Source organism: Toxorhynchites rutilus, chromosome 1 (genome assembly GCF_029784135.1).
Source record: "Toxorhynchites rutilus septentrionalis strain SRP chromosome 1, ASM2978413v1, whole genome shotgun sequence".
NCBI lineage: Eukaryota > Metazoa > Arthropoda > Insecta > Diptera > Culicidae > Toxorhynchites > Toxorhynchites rutilus.
The window spans coordinates 46957565-46976987 of NC_073744.1; the positions used below are offsets into that span (position 1 = coordinate 46957565).

Below are 19423 nucleotides of genomic sequence, written 5' to 3' on the forward strand. Positions count from 1 at the left end.
ATATGCCAGTTAGGCGCATTATATGCCAACCAAATTTTAGGGCATATGATGATATATATACGCTTGTTGTGCGATTTAATGTTTGCTGGGTTACTCCTTGCTCTTCTAGTAGAATTTTAATGATATTATTTAATGACAGCATTATGACTTTTTGTATGTCTTCTAGAATCTTGTTTATGGTATGGATTTTGATTATTTTTCTTAGCGTCTCCATTTCGTCAAGAATTATTCTGTTATTGTTTTGACCTTCAATTATTTCATTTATTGCATTTGTTAACAATTGAAGTCGCTTGCTTATCTGGTCATTCAATTGATATTGCTTTTTATTACTTTCGTTTAATTCGTTCATACTTTGGTTGATGGTACGTTAATCTTCAGCATCAGGTGTTCATATACATTTCCAGACCGTTCCATTTATTTCGATGCTTCGTTGATGGCGGGACTTTTGCGGCTTGATTTGCAATAAATTAGTCTATAATTCCTTAACTTTATGTTTAGCAATTTGAACAAGTAGTTCAGCTGATTTCTCATAGACTACTGTGGTTAACAGATTGATTTTAGTTTTCATTTCCGTTATATAAATTGGATGGATACTATTTGAATTTCCTACTTGTAATTTACATTTTTCTATCTTAACTGTATGAATTTGTTGATTTCTCACATTGGTACTTTCTTTTTCTTGGCAGTAGCAATTAATATTGATCAATGTTGTGAATATTAGATATATATAAACGTAATATTCCTTATATATAAATGATCTTCCTGGGGTATTAAAATTCTGTAAAATTCACATCTTTGCGGACAATGTTCAAATTTACTTCTAATGTCTGGATAATTCAGCAGTAATGATTCCAAGGAAAATCAATGATGATTTAGCTAGAATAAGTACATGGTCGAGCATAGATAAGCTCGGCTAAACTTCAATAAAACTAATGCCTTATTCATCAACAACTCTCAATTCAACATCATGCCAAAACCAAAGTTACGGTACAACAATTCAGTTCGTGGAAGATGGTGTAAGCCTTGGTATTATCAATCAATCGAACTTCATTTTTGATAAATTTATATTTAAACAATGTTAAAGTGTACGCTGGTCTTTGTACACTGTATGCTACTACATCTTTCCTCAGTGCGGAAACCAAACTTAAGCTTTTCAAAAGTCTTATATTACCCTATTTTATCGCTTGTGATTTCCTTCTTTTCGAATCATCAATGTACGCTCGATCTAGATTACAAATAGCATTAAATGCATGTGGACGATATGTATTCAATTTAAACAGATTTTACAGGGTTACTCACCTACAATATCGTCTAATCAGCTTCCCCTTTATGAAATTTGCGCCTATGAGATGCTGTTTATTTTTGTTTGATCTTGCGAGAACAAATCTTCCTGGCTATTTATATGGAAAGTTAGCTAATTTAAGAACCTCGCGCGCAAAAAAAGTGTAATCCGACGACATACCACTTCCAAATACGGCAATTCATTTTTCGTGAGAGATCTTTCACATTGGAATTCATTACCTAACGATCTTACTCTATTAAGTTTCAAATTTGCATTTAAGAAGAAATGTTTTGACCACTTTAATCGTTGAAATAGTTAAATTAATCATATTAGTTAAATTAGTCAATGAAAGTTGTATTAGTGGCGCACTATTCTGCATGCGAATATCATTGTATAATTTTGAAGAGACTAATCGTCTCAAGTTACTTAATATCAAATAAATAAATAAAAAATATATATATATTATTTTATTCAATATAAAAAATGTTATGGAGTGCCGAAATCGATTGCAGCAACAATTTCATCAATCCTTCATGAAATGACTGAGCAATAAGCATTTGAAATTGGACAATTTTCACGATGTGCTCGATTTTCGATTTTCAATTTGTACCCCAATATGTTCCCGAAAGACGTAATCCTACGTCAAAAAATCAGAATGCGCTATACAATCATTGAAGATGCTTTTTTCCGAATCGTAATAGAGACCTTATCGTTAGCATAAAATGTGATATGCAGAACATAAAACACATGTATATTTCACTGTTCTCTACTAAAGTAACGTATCTTCCGATCTAATATATTCTCCAATATCAGCCTGGTGAAAACAAACCGTCACGAGGGGATCGGCCAATTTGCAATCGGTCGTCGATTTCGCCGCCACGCCGAATCCAAGCGGCGTATCGTTCATGGACATCACAATAACCCCCTGGTACATGGGGGTATTTTCGGTAATCCTTCCCAGGCCGGACTTCGTTATGTGATTTCCATACAAATACTGCTGCTCTGCCGAAGGTTTCACCCAGATTTTGTACTGTGCGTATGGCGCCAGGAAAGCTAGCGCGGTAATATGCAGGATAAATTTGTTTCCCTTTGTAAACTTGCCGAAGCATGTGCCCGCAGAAACGAGCTCATTTTTCTTCAGTCCTTCCGTCAGCTTCAGGATTCTCTCCGACATGTAGTAGACCCTCATGTTCATCTCGCGGAAACAGTACGTCCCATCCGGGCGGTCGATTAGGAGTTTCACATTTGTACCTATGCTGAAATTTCAAAATCACACGTTAACTCTCATGGCTCATCAGAAATCTCACGCTGGGCTACTTACTATTTCGAAAGCTTCTCGAACAAAACTTTAGTCTTTTCTTCTGGTATCCGTTTCAACATGGTTAGCTCTTATTATTCACTGCAAACTAAGACCACTATTATTTCTATTTTCCTTATAATTAAACACTATTTTACTGCTAACCGGCCAGAGTAATCTAAACGCACGTTGTTTATAACTTGTCGCGGCAGTGGATTTTGACAGCCGATCACCACATAAATATACCAAGGTAACAAAACAAAGGTGTGTATGGTGCAGTTACACTATGAGAAAAAAATAGTTATATGACCACTTTAATGGTAAATGTTATCAATTCGCTAGTCATTTACCCTTATTCCGATACACGATCGGTGATTGGATTTTACAATCCGATCGAGTTCGAATAATTTTCATTCTACCCGTTCACCTCAAATCCAAACAGGCGGAGAATTTCGAATTACGAACTTTCATCGCAGCAGTCAGACTGCAACAAAAACTGGAAATAGTAGAAGTGGTTCTAGTGGGTTTGTTATGGAAACGGAGTTTGCAGAAACCGATCTCGTGGATAACAACAAACTCAGGGCCGAGCGACAAGCAGTGTCTATAAACGATGATCTAGTAAATAAAATCCATGGATATAATTGCAACAGACTTTTTATACTTCATCGTGAGATGAATTTTAGACCTCGTTTTCCTATATACAGTACTCGTTCGCTTTTTTCAAAGTAAATACCATCACGTTCAGAGATGCCAGAATGATTTTTTTGACGTAGAACTAAGTCTTTCATTAAGGGTGTCAAATCAGGAAACAGGTCACGTTTTTATGAAATAAAGTTAACATTAATAACAATTTTTACCGCGGTCGGATTTTGGCGATTTACATACCAAACGAATCGGAAGTTCCCTAAAATTTTATTGATATTCTATACATTACAATTCATGAAAACTATAAGCGTTCCCATTTTCCCATACATTTGTTCTGTCCATTTGTGTGCTTTCCCGAACAGAACTGTCAATAACGAGCAAATTATCGACGACCAACGGAGGGGAAATCGTAGGATTGAAAGTCTCTCGCTGAGGCAAACTTTCATTCGGCATCGGACTGTTGAGCAATCCAGTTCACTTTGCTTTCGCTGCGCTTCGATCTAAGATTGGACCCCATCAGTGGTAATTCTACTTGGATATCGTCGTTTGTTTTTTGTTCGTTTTTCGCGTTATTCGTATCGTGTGTTTTTCATTCCTCGTCATAAATTGGATGCTTCACGTAGTGTGTGATGAGCAAGAAGAAGTGGAAACCAAAATCAAGCTCCCCCCGCTGGTGGTGAAGGCGGTCGCTCTTGACAAACTCATCAGCGAATTCACATCGATGGGTGTTTGAGCAGAGTACAAGCTGTGTGGCACAATTCAGTCTTTTCCAAGCAGTTAACATTGTTTGTTTTCTGTCATCATAAGGGCTTCGTTGGTAATTCATCAATGCATTAAACTGACGTTATGGCGAAGCAGACGTTAAGGTGCGCCGAAGCACCTATAAAAAAACAAGCGACTTATATAAAATAACAGCGTAGTTCTACGTCAACAATGCGGTCGTATCTTGGACACAACCTCCTATAATTTTTTAAATTTGTGACGAAAATCTGCCAGGTTGATTTGTATAAATATGGGCCAGCTATCTTTGTAACCGTGAGAATCGCAAAGTGATGTCTGAAAAAAAAGTTGTTAGCGCAGAGAACTGACCCAAGCCATAAAGAAAAGAAATATCATATACCTGCAATTTGTAACTGAAAATACAAGTCTGCAACAGGATAGTTTGCGACAAAGATTAAATATCAGTAAAATTGACAATTTGACATCCTTGCAATGATGAAAAACAAATTTCGAAATAATTCGAAGTCGAACGGATTGATAGATGTGCTTAATGGAAGCCGAACTGGTTACAAAATGAATCATTTTGCTAAGTTCAAACGTGATTGGGCATTTTTTTCGTAAGATGGTAGACATGTTGACCATTGGAACAATATCAGTGGAAATGTTGTTTTTTTATTCAATTGGGGTAATCGGGGATAATGAGAGTACAGGAATTTAAATTTAATGCGACATTCCAAGGCATCACTTAGTGTTGCATTAAATGCTGTTTTGTCCTGTAATCGGACATCGGAGTGGTGTCGACATCTGGTGGCGACTTTCAATGTGTGGCCATAATTTGGGCCTCGAACTCAATGCTTATAAAAATGTCCAATCAAACGTGTCTCATTACAGGTCTGTCCAATTAGCAAAATGATGCATTAAATGTATATTACTATATTTTGTTAATAGATAATTCTCATTTATAAAGCTGTCTTCTATTTCCTTTACACAGTAATATTAAGCATTATACATTACTTATGACTTAGTCTACATTCAAAAAGCATAGTCTTTCGTTTCAATGATTTTTGCTTGTTCAAGTAGACCAAATCGATCTCATACGTTTTTCCAAACCCTCAAAGAAGAAGGTTTTGCTCCTTTTCCTGCTGCACATTCTCATCATTTCGAGACAGGAGCAGCTGATTAGTTGGCAGTCGATGGCACTAGATCGCAGTACACTTCATCCGCATTTTTTACACGCCCGATTCTTGATGTATGATTAAATGTATTTGTGATAAAATATATGTAATTGTAATATAGTGACGCCAGTAATAATATTGACGGTTCAGGTGGCTTAAGGTTCATGTGAGTGTATTGACTGAACATTGTACTTAATAAAGGGAGTACTGTTTTAGCGAGCAACGTGTAAGGACGTGTTTTATTGATTCCTGCGATTATCGATACTACAGTGATTACCTGAGATGTCTTTATGTTCAGTATACATAGGATATATAACTGACAATTAATTGTGCAGTTTCAATCCAATCACATCCCTTGCCCAAATATGGTAATGATAAGCGATTATTGTAAAAGTATAAGAAAATGTAACCTGTGTCTCAGGTAATAGATTTCTTCAGTGAGGAATAAGTTTTGCAAGTGCTTAGTCCAGGTTACAATATTCTAAAAGTTTATTTTTCGGTGTCAATCCAATCGTTCACTTCGTTTGTATATCGTCATCATTACAACATAATCTTTCATCTTTCACATCATGCAACATCTGCATCGTACCCTCGAGAGGCGTCGTGCACAAATTATGTAACGCGATAAGGGGGGAGGGGGGTTGAGGTTGCGTTACTTTCTGTGTATTAGAGATAGGAAATTGCGTTACGTAGGGGGGAGGGGGTCCAAAATCCGGATTTTTAGCGTTACGTAATTTGTACACGACGCCAAATATAATAGAATCGTTCCCATTCCAGCTTAGTCGATTCTTTCGTGATCCGTGATGGTTCTGGGAATTACTGAGAAACGTTGTAATGAGGATTACAAACTGACATCTACTACTGTACCGTCGTTTCTTTCCGTTGGAAATTTGAGAATTGTTCGGCGGAGAAGATAGAGGCATATGAGGATACAATAAAAAACAGAATACTTATCTTCGAAATGTGAATTGTTTATATGCTATGATAATGCTGTTAGTTTTCCAAGATTAGAATCTAAAAATGAAAGGAAAAAGGAATCATTGTGTTAATGTTTATTTTTATCATATTCGGTGTATTGAGATTTCAATACAAACAAGCTCTCGACATCTTTTTTTGAGAATTCGTTTCTGCCGAAGAGAAACAAAAGTTACATATTCAGTAAGTTACGTTTAATTCGACTGAGGAACCACTCAGTGTTTCATTAGAGGCGATTGTGATCTGTAATTGTACATTCGCGATGGTACACTAGTACAGTGTCGACGTATGGTGGTGTCCTTCAATCTGGGGCTATAATATGGACCCCAAACGCGATTGTGTGTCCCTGAGCGTCCGTGAGATAATCGGGCACCGCCCGAAGCCGAACGGTGACTGCCCGCTAAGATGGCGAAAAATGTGTCGAGTGCTCAGCCACCTTGATCGCTAAGCTGACGATGCTCGTGTTTTCAGAACTGGGCATGCCACACAACTATGTTCACAAAAATGTCCAATTAGAGGCGAAAATGTCCAACACTGCCAACAAAGAGAAAAATCGGTACATTTTACACTTTTTCTTTTATAAATGCGAAAATGCAAGCCAGGCCGCTGAAATTGTGAATGGTGTTTATGGTGTCGATACTGCAACAGTAAAACACGTATAATTTAATTTATCTTTTTTTTTTTAATTTTATTTAAAAATTTTTTTTTAAATTCAAACAAATTTTTTTTTAGATTTTTGTATTAGTGCAATACACTAAATTAAGATCTCTACTGTCAACAAATGGACCGTTCGAAGATAGCGATTGACCAGAAACATCCATAATCAGCCAACAGAGAAGGGGTTTTGCTCCATCAGGACAACGCAAGACCACACGTCTCCAGGAGCTTGATTGGGATGTTTTAATGCATCCACCAATTAGTCTAGATCTGGTACCAAACGATTACCACCTTTTCCTCGCATTGGAAAATTTCCAGAGTGATAAAAAATTGGAATCAATAAAAATCTATTGCTATAGTTTTTCGCCAATGAGTACCAAGACCTCTATGATAGAGACATTATGGAGCCACCTTTTGAATGGCAATCCAAAGCATATTAAAATAGTTTCAAATTTCACCCAAAAATAATGGATTACTTTTTCCCCAACCTAATACAGTAGAACCTCGATTATCCGCGAAAGTGAGTTCCCTAGTAATTCTTTAAACCTTCCCGAAATTTGTCAGTGAGTGGTAGAGTCTTGCTTATTTGTTTTGGTCATGGCTTTCCATTGTCTGATCACTGATGTACATGACCTTACAGATTGATAGTTCAATAATTTCTGTATTGATGAAACATAGTTTTCATGCTAAAATATCTTTTTTTCGTGTTTGTACCTCGTTTTTAGTCCTATATTGCGTTATCCGCGATTTTCGCTATACGCGATGACCTGGCCCGACTATTTCGCGGATAATCGGGGTTCTACTGTATGTCCAAAAATGCGTATATGTTAGAAAAACCAAGAGTTTACTGTATTTAGTCGCGAGAATGCCCATGATGCGAACATTTCCAACACCGCTCTCTTTTTTAATGTAATTTGATGTAAATTTAATGTAAATTTAATGTAAAATGTAACACCGCGTTCATTAATTTGTAATTACGCAGACGCTACAATACGCTCTGCGTACCCCTCGTTTATTACCCTTCTTGTCTTCTGTTTTGTTATCATATACGCAGGTCAGTGTGTGTTTATTTATCATTCCGCTACCATTCATTGAACTCTTAGGTGACCCTAGGTGGAAGGTAATTTTGGAATAGTTGCGAATTTTACAATTACGAATTCTAGTTTCTTTCAGCACATAGTTGCATATAAGGACATAGTTTGTCTACAGCATTCCACGTTAACATGATGTGAAACCTGTTTCTCAAGCAGCAATTAATGGTAGAACTGGTTGATAGTCATTCGAGTATTGAACTGCATTTGTATTCATAACGGTCGACCCTTGTCTTCGGGTCCGTTCCAAAGTCCATCGATCAATTTCACAGTTAAATTCATTCCCGTACAACGAACGCTTGTGTTTGGGTAATGAGCACAAGATAAGCGTAGAACAGAGATAACTGAATTACCGAAAAAACGAAGATGAACCGTGAAAGTATTTATCATCTGCCAGAAGGCAGCAAAGAAACTACATTCTGTTACGATGAAACGTTACCTGCACTACCGCTGCCCAAATTGGAGGATACACTCGAACGTTACTTCGAATCGTTGAAACCGTTTGGTACTCGAGAGGAGCTGAATGCATCGAGAAAGATAATAGACGATTTTCGGAATGGTGTTGGCGGTAAACTACACGCTATGTTAGCGGAGAAAGCTAAAAACGAGAAGAATTGGGTAAGTGAACTTTTATGTTAATTTAGTTGGAAGCATAATTCATGGATTAACCACTCAGAAGAGTGTGAGCGTTATATGGTGTGGAATGGATCATTCGCCTCGTTGCCACGCCCAATATCAAATCGTATACGATATTGTTGAGAATCGATCTTTAGAAGTTCTCAGTACAATGTATATATCGTATTACAATTGTTTTTGGCTTTTCGCTTGAAACGATTGTGAAGCACGAATCTATTTGATGATGGGTGTTTGAACCTGAATCGACAAACAGAGGGTATTTCGCCTCGAACGATATTTCACCCATTTATTAACTACGTTTCATATCCATAGAACCACTTTTTTAAATTTCTTGAGATGTATAGAAGCTTGGTTGAAATTATAGACAATCGGTTGAATTTTGTAATTTTGTTCGTTAGTCTTCATAGCTAATTATGCGGTATTCTTTTAACCAAATTGCAGCGTGTCGAAATTTGTGTTTTTGCCCGCGCGAATAAAATTGAAAGTTTAAGTTTATAAGCCGCTCATTATCTGCAAATATAACACGTTGCTTTCGATAAGTCCTCACATCGTCTCGATTGCGTTTTTATCAGATCAACAAACTGCAAACAAAAAACAAACAAAGTCCTGAATTTGGGCATCCTGGTCAATGGGTGCCCACCTTTAGTGAAGTAATATGTTATCCTGTTGGAATACCATTTCCACACATAATTTTGTGCAAATAGCAGCTAATAAATCTCAAGTTCTTCTATGTACGCCTAACCAGAGTCCGAAATCTACGAAGACGAAAAATGAAAATCGACGAAGACGAAAAATCGACTAAAAAATGCATTGGAGGGCGTTAGGAGCGAGGATGACTGATGAACTATTTTAGTAAATGGTTATTGTAATTGACGTGACTTCTTCTTCTTCTTCTTCTTCTTCAATGGCACTAACGTTCCTAGAGGAACTTCGCCGTCTCAACGTAGTATTACTTGCGTCATTTTTATTAGTACTTAGTTGAGATTTCTATGCCAAATAACACGCCTCGAATGCATTCTTCTGAGTGGCAAGCTCTAGAATACGCGTGATCACAGTGCAAGTCGGAGGAAATTTCTTTGACGAAAAATTCCCCCGACCAGAACGGGAATCTAACCCGGACACCCGGCATGTTAGTTATGACGCTAACCACTCGGCCACGGGAGCACAATTGACGTGACTAATGAATACAAATCTGCCTCTTCATTCCACCTGATTTCAATCAACACTACTACTCCCCCTGGCACGACTCCTCGTTATCCGCGTACACAATCTTTTTTAACGTTCATATAAAGTGGAACGAAAACTTGATTTCTGATGCAAGAAAGTAGTTACACCTTAATGGACAGCTTCATTGCTTACTCACCGTGAACTCAAATCAACGGACTTAGACAATTAACAGGTATGCCATAAAGGTTCCCGCGTTAGTATTAGTAAATAGCGTGCAGTTTGGGAGGAATTCTAAACAAAATTTTAGTCCACTTTGTCTCCGAGTCTAATTTTGTGAATAAACATACAGAAAAACGGGTTTATACCAACAAAATTCACAAATTTATCTGTGTTTCTGAACACAACACTGCACGCTATATGTGAGAGTAATTTTTGTGTACGACACAAAAAAATCTAGCTCACCTATAGTATATGTCGAACTACGTTGAATTCAAACATCGATACATGCATACGTGATACACGAGAGAGAGAAACGAATTCATTTGGGGGAATTCACTCCAATATTCAAAGAAGTCCATTTGACGGGGAAGAATGAAATGAGATAGTCGAGTCGTAGAGTGAGATAACGGGCCTGATCACGAACATCACTTCACGGTGAAAACGAAGTGAATTATAAACAACGTTATTCCGGCTGACAGCGTGTGTTTAGAATCCGGAAGAGTTCATTCGTCGTGACAACTTTGGTGAACTCGGTGTTATTATGAATACCACGACACTGTCGTGTCACGCAGAAAAACAAGTGTATTTGTTACTAGGGTTTTACGTGGTGAAAGATAGTCACGCAGAATGGAGTTTTATTTTACTTTTTTTTACTTTCGTATTTATTTAGATTCAAAATGTTAATCTTGTCTTGCTTTTGACGTAGAACTACGTCTTTCAGAAAGAGTGTCAAATCAGAAAACCGGTCACGTTTTTGTGAAATAAAGTTAACGTTAATAACAATTTTCACAGCGAACAAATTCTGATACTTTGCACACCAATGGAATCGGAAGTTCTCTAAGATTCGTTTGATATACTATACAGTACAATCCACTAATGCCCAAACAGTTTAAATTAATGAAAACTGGAAGCATTCTAATTTTCCCATACATTCGTTCTGCCGATTTGTGTGTATTCCCGAATAGAGCTGTCAATAACGATCAACTGATACATTCGTTTCTGCCCGTTTTCAACATATTTGATTTGGATGAGCCATCCGCGATTTGAAGCATTCTTTGAGTGGACACAGACTGGACAACATCGTTGCTGGAAGAGCTGAACGACGAGGGATCGAGTGCCGTAAAGTTTTCCAAGAGCCTTTCTCAAGGCTAGAGACGAATGAACTGAAGTAGTTTAAAGTCTCTATAATACAAAACCTGATCTGACCTGAAGCCACACCACTTCTCGTTTGGTGGTCATCGAAGCAACATGGTTGCCGCAGAGCGTCAAGCGGGAGAGGATTGTTTTCTTGTCGGGTGAAGGAGGAGTTTGGAATAGAGTTTCTTTCCACAAGGGTCCTTCTCAGGGCTAGAGGCGGAAACCAAAAATAGGATAGAATGACACAGATGCGAGTGAGCTAGCATAACACAACGAGCGGATATTCGGATTTCGCCTAATTCATGCCTAATTATGAATTCGCACACATGCACCAACAGCTCGATACAAGAAGAGGAAGCCCCGAGATGAAGAATAGAAGGTGGGAAGATTCACGAGTTTTGGTTGTGTTAAACTTTGATTGTATTAGTAGCCTGGAAGATTGGAAGTTCACATATCAGGCATACCAGTCAGTTACTCAAATGTTACAACATTGAGTGTGTCAGCGAATAAATTTGAAAGAGGATATATAGAAACTAATTACATATTTCCAAAATATATTTTTCGCATTATAAAAAAAAACATAACATGTCACAAACTAAAATGTTTATATTTTTCTTTGATTTCTTCTTATATCAGAAATAGTATTCTAATGTCTACTACGTTTGGATTTTAGAGCAACTTCATGGAAGTTTTTCTCTTGTCAGCAATTGTAATTACTTTTTTCACAATTAGGGTGTTGAACACTTCATTCATCTAAAACTAAGACACAAGCGGAAAACTTTTCGTCTCAATCTAGTTCATACGGAGTCAATTAAATTTATTTTTCAAGTGAATTTTACATGAAAAAACTTGCAACCTTTTTTCCCATCCACTGTTGAATGTTTCTCCGTTAAAGGAACAAAAGATAATGTGACTCTGACTTTGTTCATTTACGTTTTTGGTCGATGAACGAGAAGAAAAATTGAATTGAAATTATGTTCAGAATACCTTAATAAATACTGAAATTTCAGTTTCTGCTAGATTGTCAGTTGGGCTTTTATGATTTTGAACGCTAACATTGTTTTTAAGAAAAAAAAAATTGTTCGTTCATTTCATCTGCTTATTTTTACTTGTAATAACAACACTTTTCCTATGTAGTGGACTATTATAAGAAAAGTAACATGCATAAACAAAATCTGTGATGCACAGATTTAAAAATCTTCCCACCTTTCATTTTCCATCTCGAGGAAGCCCTCTGTATCGAGGTGTGCTACGACAAAGAAGAGCAGCTTTCAAATTCCAGCAGGGTAACCTTACTGTTGAATGTTGTGGGGTTCGATCACATCTCAAGCGAAATATAGGAGCAAAAGGGTTCATAGTTTGTGATCGATATCTAAGTGGGAAGGAGAAAGTCTGATGCGAGTTGAACCAAATAAACGAGAAGTGCTGATAGCTTTCGACTCTACTCGACTCTTTCGAGTGTTCTGAAGTAATAAAAAACTAAATAACTAAAAATATATTACAAAAATTTCGATGCATTCTAAAATAATATCTGAAGTGATAAACAAGTGGATTGGAATATAATTCCGTATTTCTACGTTGAAAACTGCGGTCGTGTCCCAGATACAACCCATTATAATTTTTTAGGAAAGAAAAGACAAACAAATAGCAATGGCGGCCACTTAATTATCTCTTATTAGATAGAACGATCATTATTTAATAAATCGATTCATTATTATGATTATATACAACAATTGATTCGTTGATATCTTGAGTATAAAATAATAACCGTAAAGTTTTTCCAACATTGCAGAGCTGATTTTGGTAATTCAGACATTCGCAAGTGGTGGACAAGACCCGAATCAGGACAATAGTTATAACGAATAAGGCCATTGTTTTTTTTCTTTTCACGTAATAGATATTTTCAACGATATTGTTTTGAAGACATTTTTTGAATGAAAGGATATTAAAAAATATATAGGAGGTTGTTCCCAAGATACGACCACATTGTTGACGTAGAACTACGCTGTCGCTTGTTAATAAACACGGATATTATTTTATAATGTTGTGAAATTTTAGAAATAACTGTTTAGCAGAATGGTTTGATCGCCCTGAATTGGTTTTTTAGTGTAGAATCAGTTGACAATAATTGATTGATGATTCATTCTTGCCCTCGCAGAACAATAACTGATCGTATGTCGCAATTTGTTTCATGTCAATGAATTGAAAATTTACCTCGAACGCTATTCCGGTGGTTTTTTTCGCAATTGGCATAGACTCAGCTACATTATATATTTGTTGTAACGGCACCATTATTCCACATCTCATAACTACATCAATATAACTTTGGCACCGGATGGAAACAACAACAACGACAATACTTGCAAGTATCAAATATCATGCTACATGTTATTTAGTATTGCCTCAGTGGAATCGCATCTATTCGTACATCGTAAACCAAGCGCCAAACAAGCGTTCATCATAGCATGCATTCAGAGCCCTACATCGGTGGCTTTAAGCTACTAGGAATATAAACACTTCTCATCATTTTGCACTATTCTCAATAGAAACGCTTCTGTTAATATTACCGACATCAGCGAATGAACAACTTGGTCGCGTCCACAGCTCAACCCGAAACGAAGGCATGTGATGACGCAAAACATGGAAGATCAAGCGATGTTCATTGCTTTGAAAACAGAACGAGACTGAAAGTTTGCCTCAGCGAGATCTACTGTTTATACTCTAGGCAAATATTCCCCTTCGTTCTTCTTCCTTTCCTTTGTTCACGAAGACTTTAAATCTTACGATTTCCCCTTCGTTGCTCGTCGATAAGTTGCTCGTTATTGACAGCTCTGTTCGGGAAAGCACAGAAATCAGCAGAACAAATGCATGGGAAAATGGAAACGCTTATAGTTTTCATGAATTTTAACCATTTACACACCAGGGGATTATGATGTATAGAGTATCAAACAAATCTTAGGGAATTTCCGATTCGTTTGGTATGTAAATCGTCAAAATCCGTTCGCGGCAAAAATAGTTATTAACGTTAACTTTATTCCATAAAAACGTGACCAGTTTTCTGATTTGGCACCCTTAATGAAAGACGTAGTTCTACGTCAAAAGTGATAATAAGTTTCAAACAAGGAAAAAAAGAGTCTATCATTGCAAAGCAGTTATTTATCCACAATTTGATATCCGTCCAAAGAAAATCTGTGTCACTTTCTGTTTTTTGAAAAATTCCCAGAAACCCATCAGATGTTTTATATGAATGCTTCTGCTTCTGACCGACGCTGCTGACCAGTTTCTGTTCGAATAATCAAACCGAACCTCATGTCCCGTATATCAAATTACACGAGAACAAGAAGGATTAAAAGATTGATATTCAGAATTGAGAAATTCCCATATGGGAGTAGTTCATATTATACTGATCGTGAGGTGGATAAACTCGGGTTTTCCATGAGTTAAAGAAGGTATTATTATTCAACAAAATAGTAGAAATGGTTCTTACAAAATGATTCTAACCTTGACCTATACTAAATGCTTCTCACTACAGAGCTAAGAAAAAGAATAAGCGAGATATTCATTATTATACATAATAGTCACGTTTTACCTCTAGAGTAATTTATAGAAGGGAAAATAAAATTACATTCCCATATATTCAACAACTACATTACTCACGAGCAACAAGTATTCCTCCTCATGTTTGAACCAGCGTTTGATTCAGCAAACTAACGCACCAAACAAATGAATCATGAGATGAGCCCGAATAGTTGGCATTGAAATACCGAATTATCGAGGTATAATTGCAAACTTGTCTTTCTGAAACATACGCTCAATTAAATGGAATATTGTATATATATATACACTGTATTAATTTTACCTACATAACGTTCAAACGCCCAGAATTTTGCAACCGACATGTCTCTTATAGACGGGAATGAACTCTTTCTTCTTCTTCTTCTTTTTGGCTTGAGGAGGGTTTAAACTTTTCAGTTCATTCGCCTCTATGAACTCTTTCACTTCACGGAGTTCATTTTTACAAGCAACTGTCCGTGACAATGATGATAGACACAAAAAGATTAAGTGAAGTGTAAGTGACGTGAAAGCGTACGCGGCAGTGATGTTCGTGATCAAGCCCATCTTGATTGTTTGGCACATAAAGCATCAATTCAGTTAACGAAAAACCAATGTTTATTTTATTTAATTGACTTAAAAATACAGCACGGCATTATTTTTCATCAGTAGATGACGGAAGAAGACGTTAATGGTCCTCACTTGTCTTCATTCGGCCCAGCTGTGCATATATTTTCTGTCGCAGCCCTGGGGGAAGATATTCCAGTCTACCTTTCAGAAACAGTTCTTCGAGAATTTGGTGTTGAAGCCCCTCGGGTAGTATCCCCTGTAAGTGTTCGGGGCCAAAATGCGGTGGACGAGTCTGATGTAAAATAGGTGCATCAGTGCTACTCACACGTTCCGACAACTCTAGTGCGAAAGCTTCCTCTAACGCATCTTTCACTTCTTGTAACTTTTCGGCAGGAAAATTATCCAAGAAATGTTTAATAACTTCAGTCTTTGGAAAAATTTTATCCAAAGAGTTTCTACGTTGTTTATTTTCATCTCGCAAATCTTCTGGGATATTCGAATGTTGGAAATTCCCTAATGATAGTGGCTCAATACGAGAAGAGTAATAAAATTGTGGTTTTTCTCCACTTTTAACATCAGCTACTAAAATAGACAGGAGAAATAAAATGAAGATGTTCATTTCGTTGCAGCGGAAGATAACGACTGAATACTCAAGTCCGTTTACATCGGATGCTCCGTTTGTGTTGAACTATACTAATGGGAGCATGTTCGGTGATATTAATCAGTCAATTTAGGAAGTTTATTTCGTTGAGTTTTTGAATACTAGCAATATCGCCCGCATGGATACAATTATTATCATTATTATTCTCTTTGCAGAGAAAGGATGACTTGTTTCAATTCATATTGTAGAAATAAGGCATATTATGACTAGCAATGGAGGAGATATGACTTATCTTGGTCATATGCAAGTGCACGTCGTCTACAAGATGTTATTTCACATGCACAGGTGCTATTGTTTTATAATCTTATCTATGTATATTTTGTGTTTTTAATGATGATGTGCGTATTTTAAATATACATTATTTATTTCGATATCGGATGTTATACTCATTGTGCAAATAAAAGATTCGGGTAGAATAAATAAGATATTAATGATTACTCGGAGTATGGTTGTTTCCGAGACGATTGATTGGATGGTGACAAACAGATGAAAAATTGTGTGAGAAGTAGGGCGGTATGATTAATTCAGCCTTCTGAGAATATGAGATAGAGAGGGGTTCTACTTCTAAAATTTACTTTGTTTATTCCAATGAAGTTAGTTAAGCTGAAATTTGCTGGAGATAGCCAGTTTAGTTTCGCTGATAAATTCCCAGGGAGGTCTTGATCTGGCAAGGGATTTGCAGCTATGGATAGAACACCAAAGTTATCGTAATGAACAAGACAATGAACTCGATAATGTACACTCTGTCCAACTTCTGTAAGACCACCCTGATTCTATTTCGTTGCAACACAAACAGTTAGAATTTCAACAAGATACATTCATACATTGTTGAATGCTTAGAATAAAGTATATTTGACGTCAATTACGTTCAAAAGAGTTGTTTGTTTATTTATTGTGCCTAAATATGATAATTTCAGTTGTCCAGTTTCTATAAGATCATTTCAAAATTCATAAGTATTATCAATGAAAAATTCAAAACGATCGGCTGATTTACATGTCAATAATTAGCAACCTGGAAAATTCGTGTTGGAATACTATTTACCAAATGCTGCTGAACGAATTTCTCAATATTTTTCCATGTTTCCGACATTGCGACCTTCAATCGTGGTGTACCGTTTTCAGTGTAGTCAGTCAGTTTTCAGTGTAGGTACTGCCTACAAGGATTCCCCTAAGGTTTTCAACAGGATTTAAATCTGGAGAGTGAGCCGACCAGTCCAAAAAATTAATTTTTGGTCCTTAATCCATCGCTTAGATTCCTTGCTGATATGAATAGTAGCACTGTTTTGCTGGAATGTGATTTTTTTGTGACGATATCCACGCAAAAACGGCAAAAGAGAGGATTCCAGAACATGTATGTAATTCTTGAATGATATGAAAGCTATCTTGTGCTACCCAGTTGGACAGAATCCCGCCCAAACTATGCACCAGCTTCCACCAAAATTCCTGGTTGAAAAATACTGTTTCTTCTTCCGTAAATCACGCCAGTACCCATTGAAATCATCAGGACCATCCTAATTGAACTTTTTTTCGTCAGTGAAGATAACCTATACATTGAAGAACTTTTCGTTATGGTATATAGCAAAATGTATTCTTTTGGAAACATTCTTTGTCACAACATACCATGTCTCACTGTCGGTTCATGTGAGCTTTGGCAAAACACAGACGTCACCCGATGTGAGATGGTGTAAGATGAGGAGCTGGAGATGGAGATACAATTTCAATTGAATTATTACCGAGTCAACGGTAGTCCTACGTCTACATTGCGGTTATATCACAGATATAACCCACTTCTTGTTTTTTTCTGAAAAGAGCAATGAATTTTCTGCATTTTGAGGAAAAAAAACCTTTTTTGTACCTTTACCCAATCCCGGGATGTAACTGGTTTTGTGATTCCGGATTCCAAATGTTTCAAGCCCTACAGATTATGTGTTAAATTCCTCGAAGTCAATTCTGACTGAATGTTTTTGACGGATTGGCTGTTTATAAATGGATCCAAATGTTCCGACATCTTCAACGAAAACATTAGTGTCTCCTTTCAACCTGAAGATCCCTATACTGCCTGCCTGTAAAGCCTTATAACTAGAAGTGTTCAATATTGAATAGATATGAACAATTTTGAGTTTGACTACTTGTTCGCATTCATTTATAGGAAAAAACGTTTCTGCGAGGTAGCTGTATACATTTCTTAAAATAATTACTTCTTATCCATCTCTTATTTTTATTGATGTGCTACAGCACAAAATCAATAGTTTCAAGTTTATGCTAAACTGTACAAAAACTGAATATCTGTAACGATTTTTTTTTGCAAAATGGCGGCAGTTTGCAAAATACATTTTTTTTTAGCACGTTTTTTATGACGATTTCAATGTTTTTAAATATGCAAATTGATTTTCCTTCATGAAAATCACATGTAATCATTTGGTTTTTGTTGAAAAAACCCCAGTCTTTAGTTGCTAATAATACCATTAGGCGTTCAAATTATTCAAATTTTTATGGTTTTCAGTCTTTTTTTTTTAAATTAAATTATGATCATGGTTTGTTCGGTTTCAAAAACAAGAAGTAGGTTATATCTGTGATATAACCGCAAGCTAGACGTAGGACTACCGTTGGATCGGTAATCATTTATTTGAAATTGCATCTGAATCAATTTTCAATGCATGAATGAATGAATGTTTTGAAAGATTGGTGAAAGTTTTTCTTGTTAGTGTGTGGGTGGATGAGTATAATGATGGAATTGTTATTAACATAAAATTCAACTCTTTCGAACTTGTTGGTGGTCCCGAAACGAACCAATGGAAATTGAGTGGCCATGTAAAAGCAACTGAAGATGTTTGATACTCATGTATTCATTTTTGTTTTCGTGAGAATAACACGAGATTTTTCATGATCACTCCATGCGCAGAATAGAAACTGAGGGCGCCATTTCACGGTGAAAGCGAAATAAAGTCTTATAACCTATTTAATTTTGTGAAATTTCGTTTTCTTCGTGATGTGGCAATTTTTCATGACTGTTCCATGCAAAAGCAGAACAGAAACTGATGCGAGTAAAAGTACTCACGCCTTGCGTGTGTCCGCTACGATTTCCCAAACACTAATGCAAGCGAGCAAAAGAAATCACAGCTTGCATGTATTCGCTATGACTTTTTCTCCAGGTGCCTTGATTTTGCGTCCGTGTTCGGGAACACATTGCGATCACCAATCATCATCATTGAGCTAGATTGTTATGATTTCAAAAGCTTGCTTTCAAAGCAATTTTTAAGCTTTTGAAACGATTTTTTGGACCAAAAAGTGACAAACATATAATTCGTTGACATTTTATCTTTCGAATGAAGTGATTATTATACCACTCCGTTCAGCCGGCAAAGAGGTATTAACGTTCAAAACCTTGCAGTCCAGCGTCACTCTCTCGGTTTCGAAACTTTGAACTTACACTCCGGTACAGAAATGAAAAACGTAGTCCTACGTCAAAATCATAATTTTGGAACGAAGATATTCGAATTATTAAGTAGATGTTTCGCATTGTTCTGAGTTTACTGTCATCATATTGATCCACTCATAATTTAGTCTTTCTTCTGAATATTGCCTTCTCTTGGGCATTTTCAAGATGAACAGTGCTCAACACACAGAAACTTTATTTCT

General features: G+C 36.6%; 2 protein-coding genes across 2 annotated transcripts in view; one reads left to right on the forward strand and one right to left on the reverse strand.

The window, feature by feature from the left end:
• Positions 1-1994: 1994 nt before the first annotated feature.
• Positions 1995-2806, reverse strand: LOC129763215 (60S ribosome subunit biogenesis protein NIP7 homolog). Its single transcript, XM_055762097.1, has 2 exons — positions 2604-2806; positions 1995-2538 (listed from the first exon to the last, which is right to left on the reverse strand). The coding sequence occupies exons 1-2, from the start codon at positions 2660-2662 to the stop codon at positions 2052-2054; spliced, it is 546 nt and encodes a 181-aa protein (XP_055618072.1). The 5' UTR covers positions 2663-2806; the 3' UTR covers positions 1995-2051.
• A 4949-nt stretch (positions 2807-7755) lies between these two features.
• Positions 7756-19423, forward strand: part of LOC129763210 (peroxisomal carnitine O-octanoyltransferase) — a 30070-nt gene continuing 18402 nt past the window's right edge. Inside the window, exons 1-2 of the mRNA XM_055762091.1 lie at positions 7756-7871; positions 7925-8460. Coding sequence (XP_055618066.1) covers positions 8209-8460 — 252 coding nt within the window. The 5' untranslated portion in view covers positions 7756-7871; positions 7925-8208. The remainder of the gene's footprint in view (positions 7872-7924; positions 8461-19423) is intronic.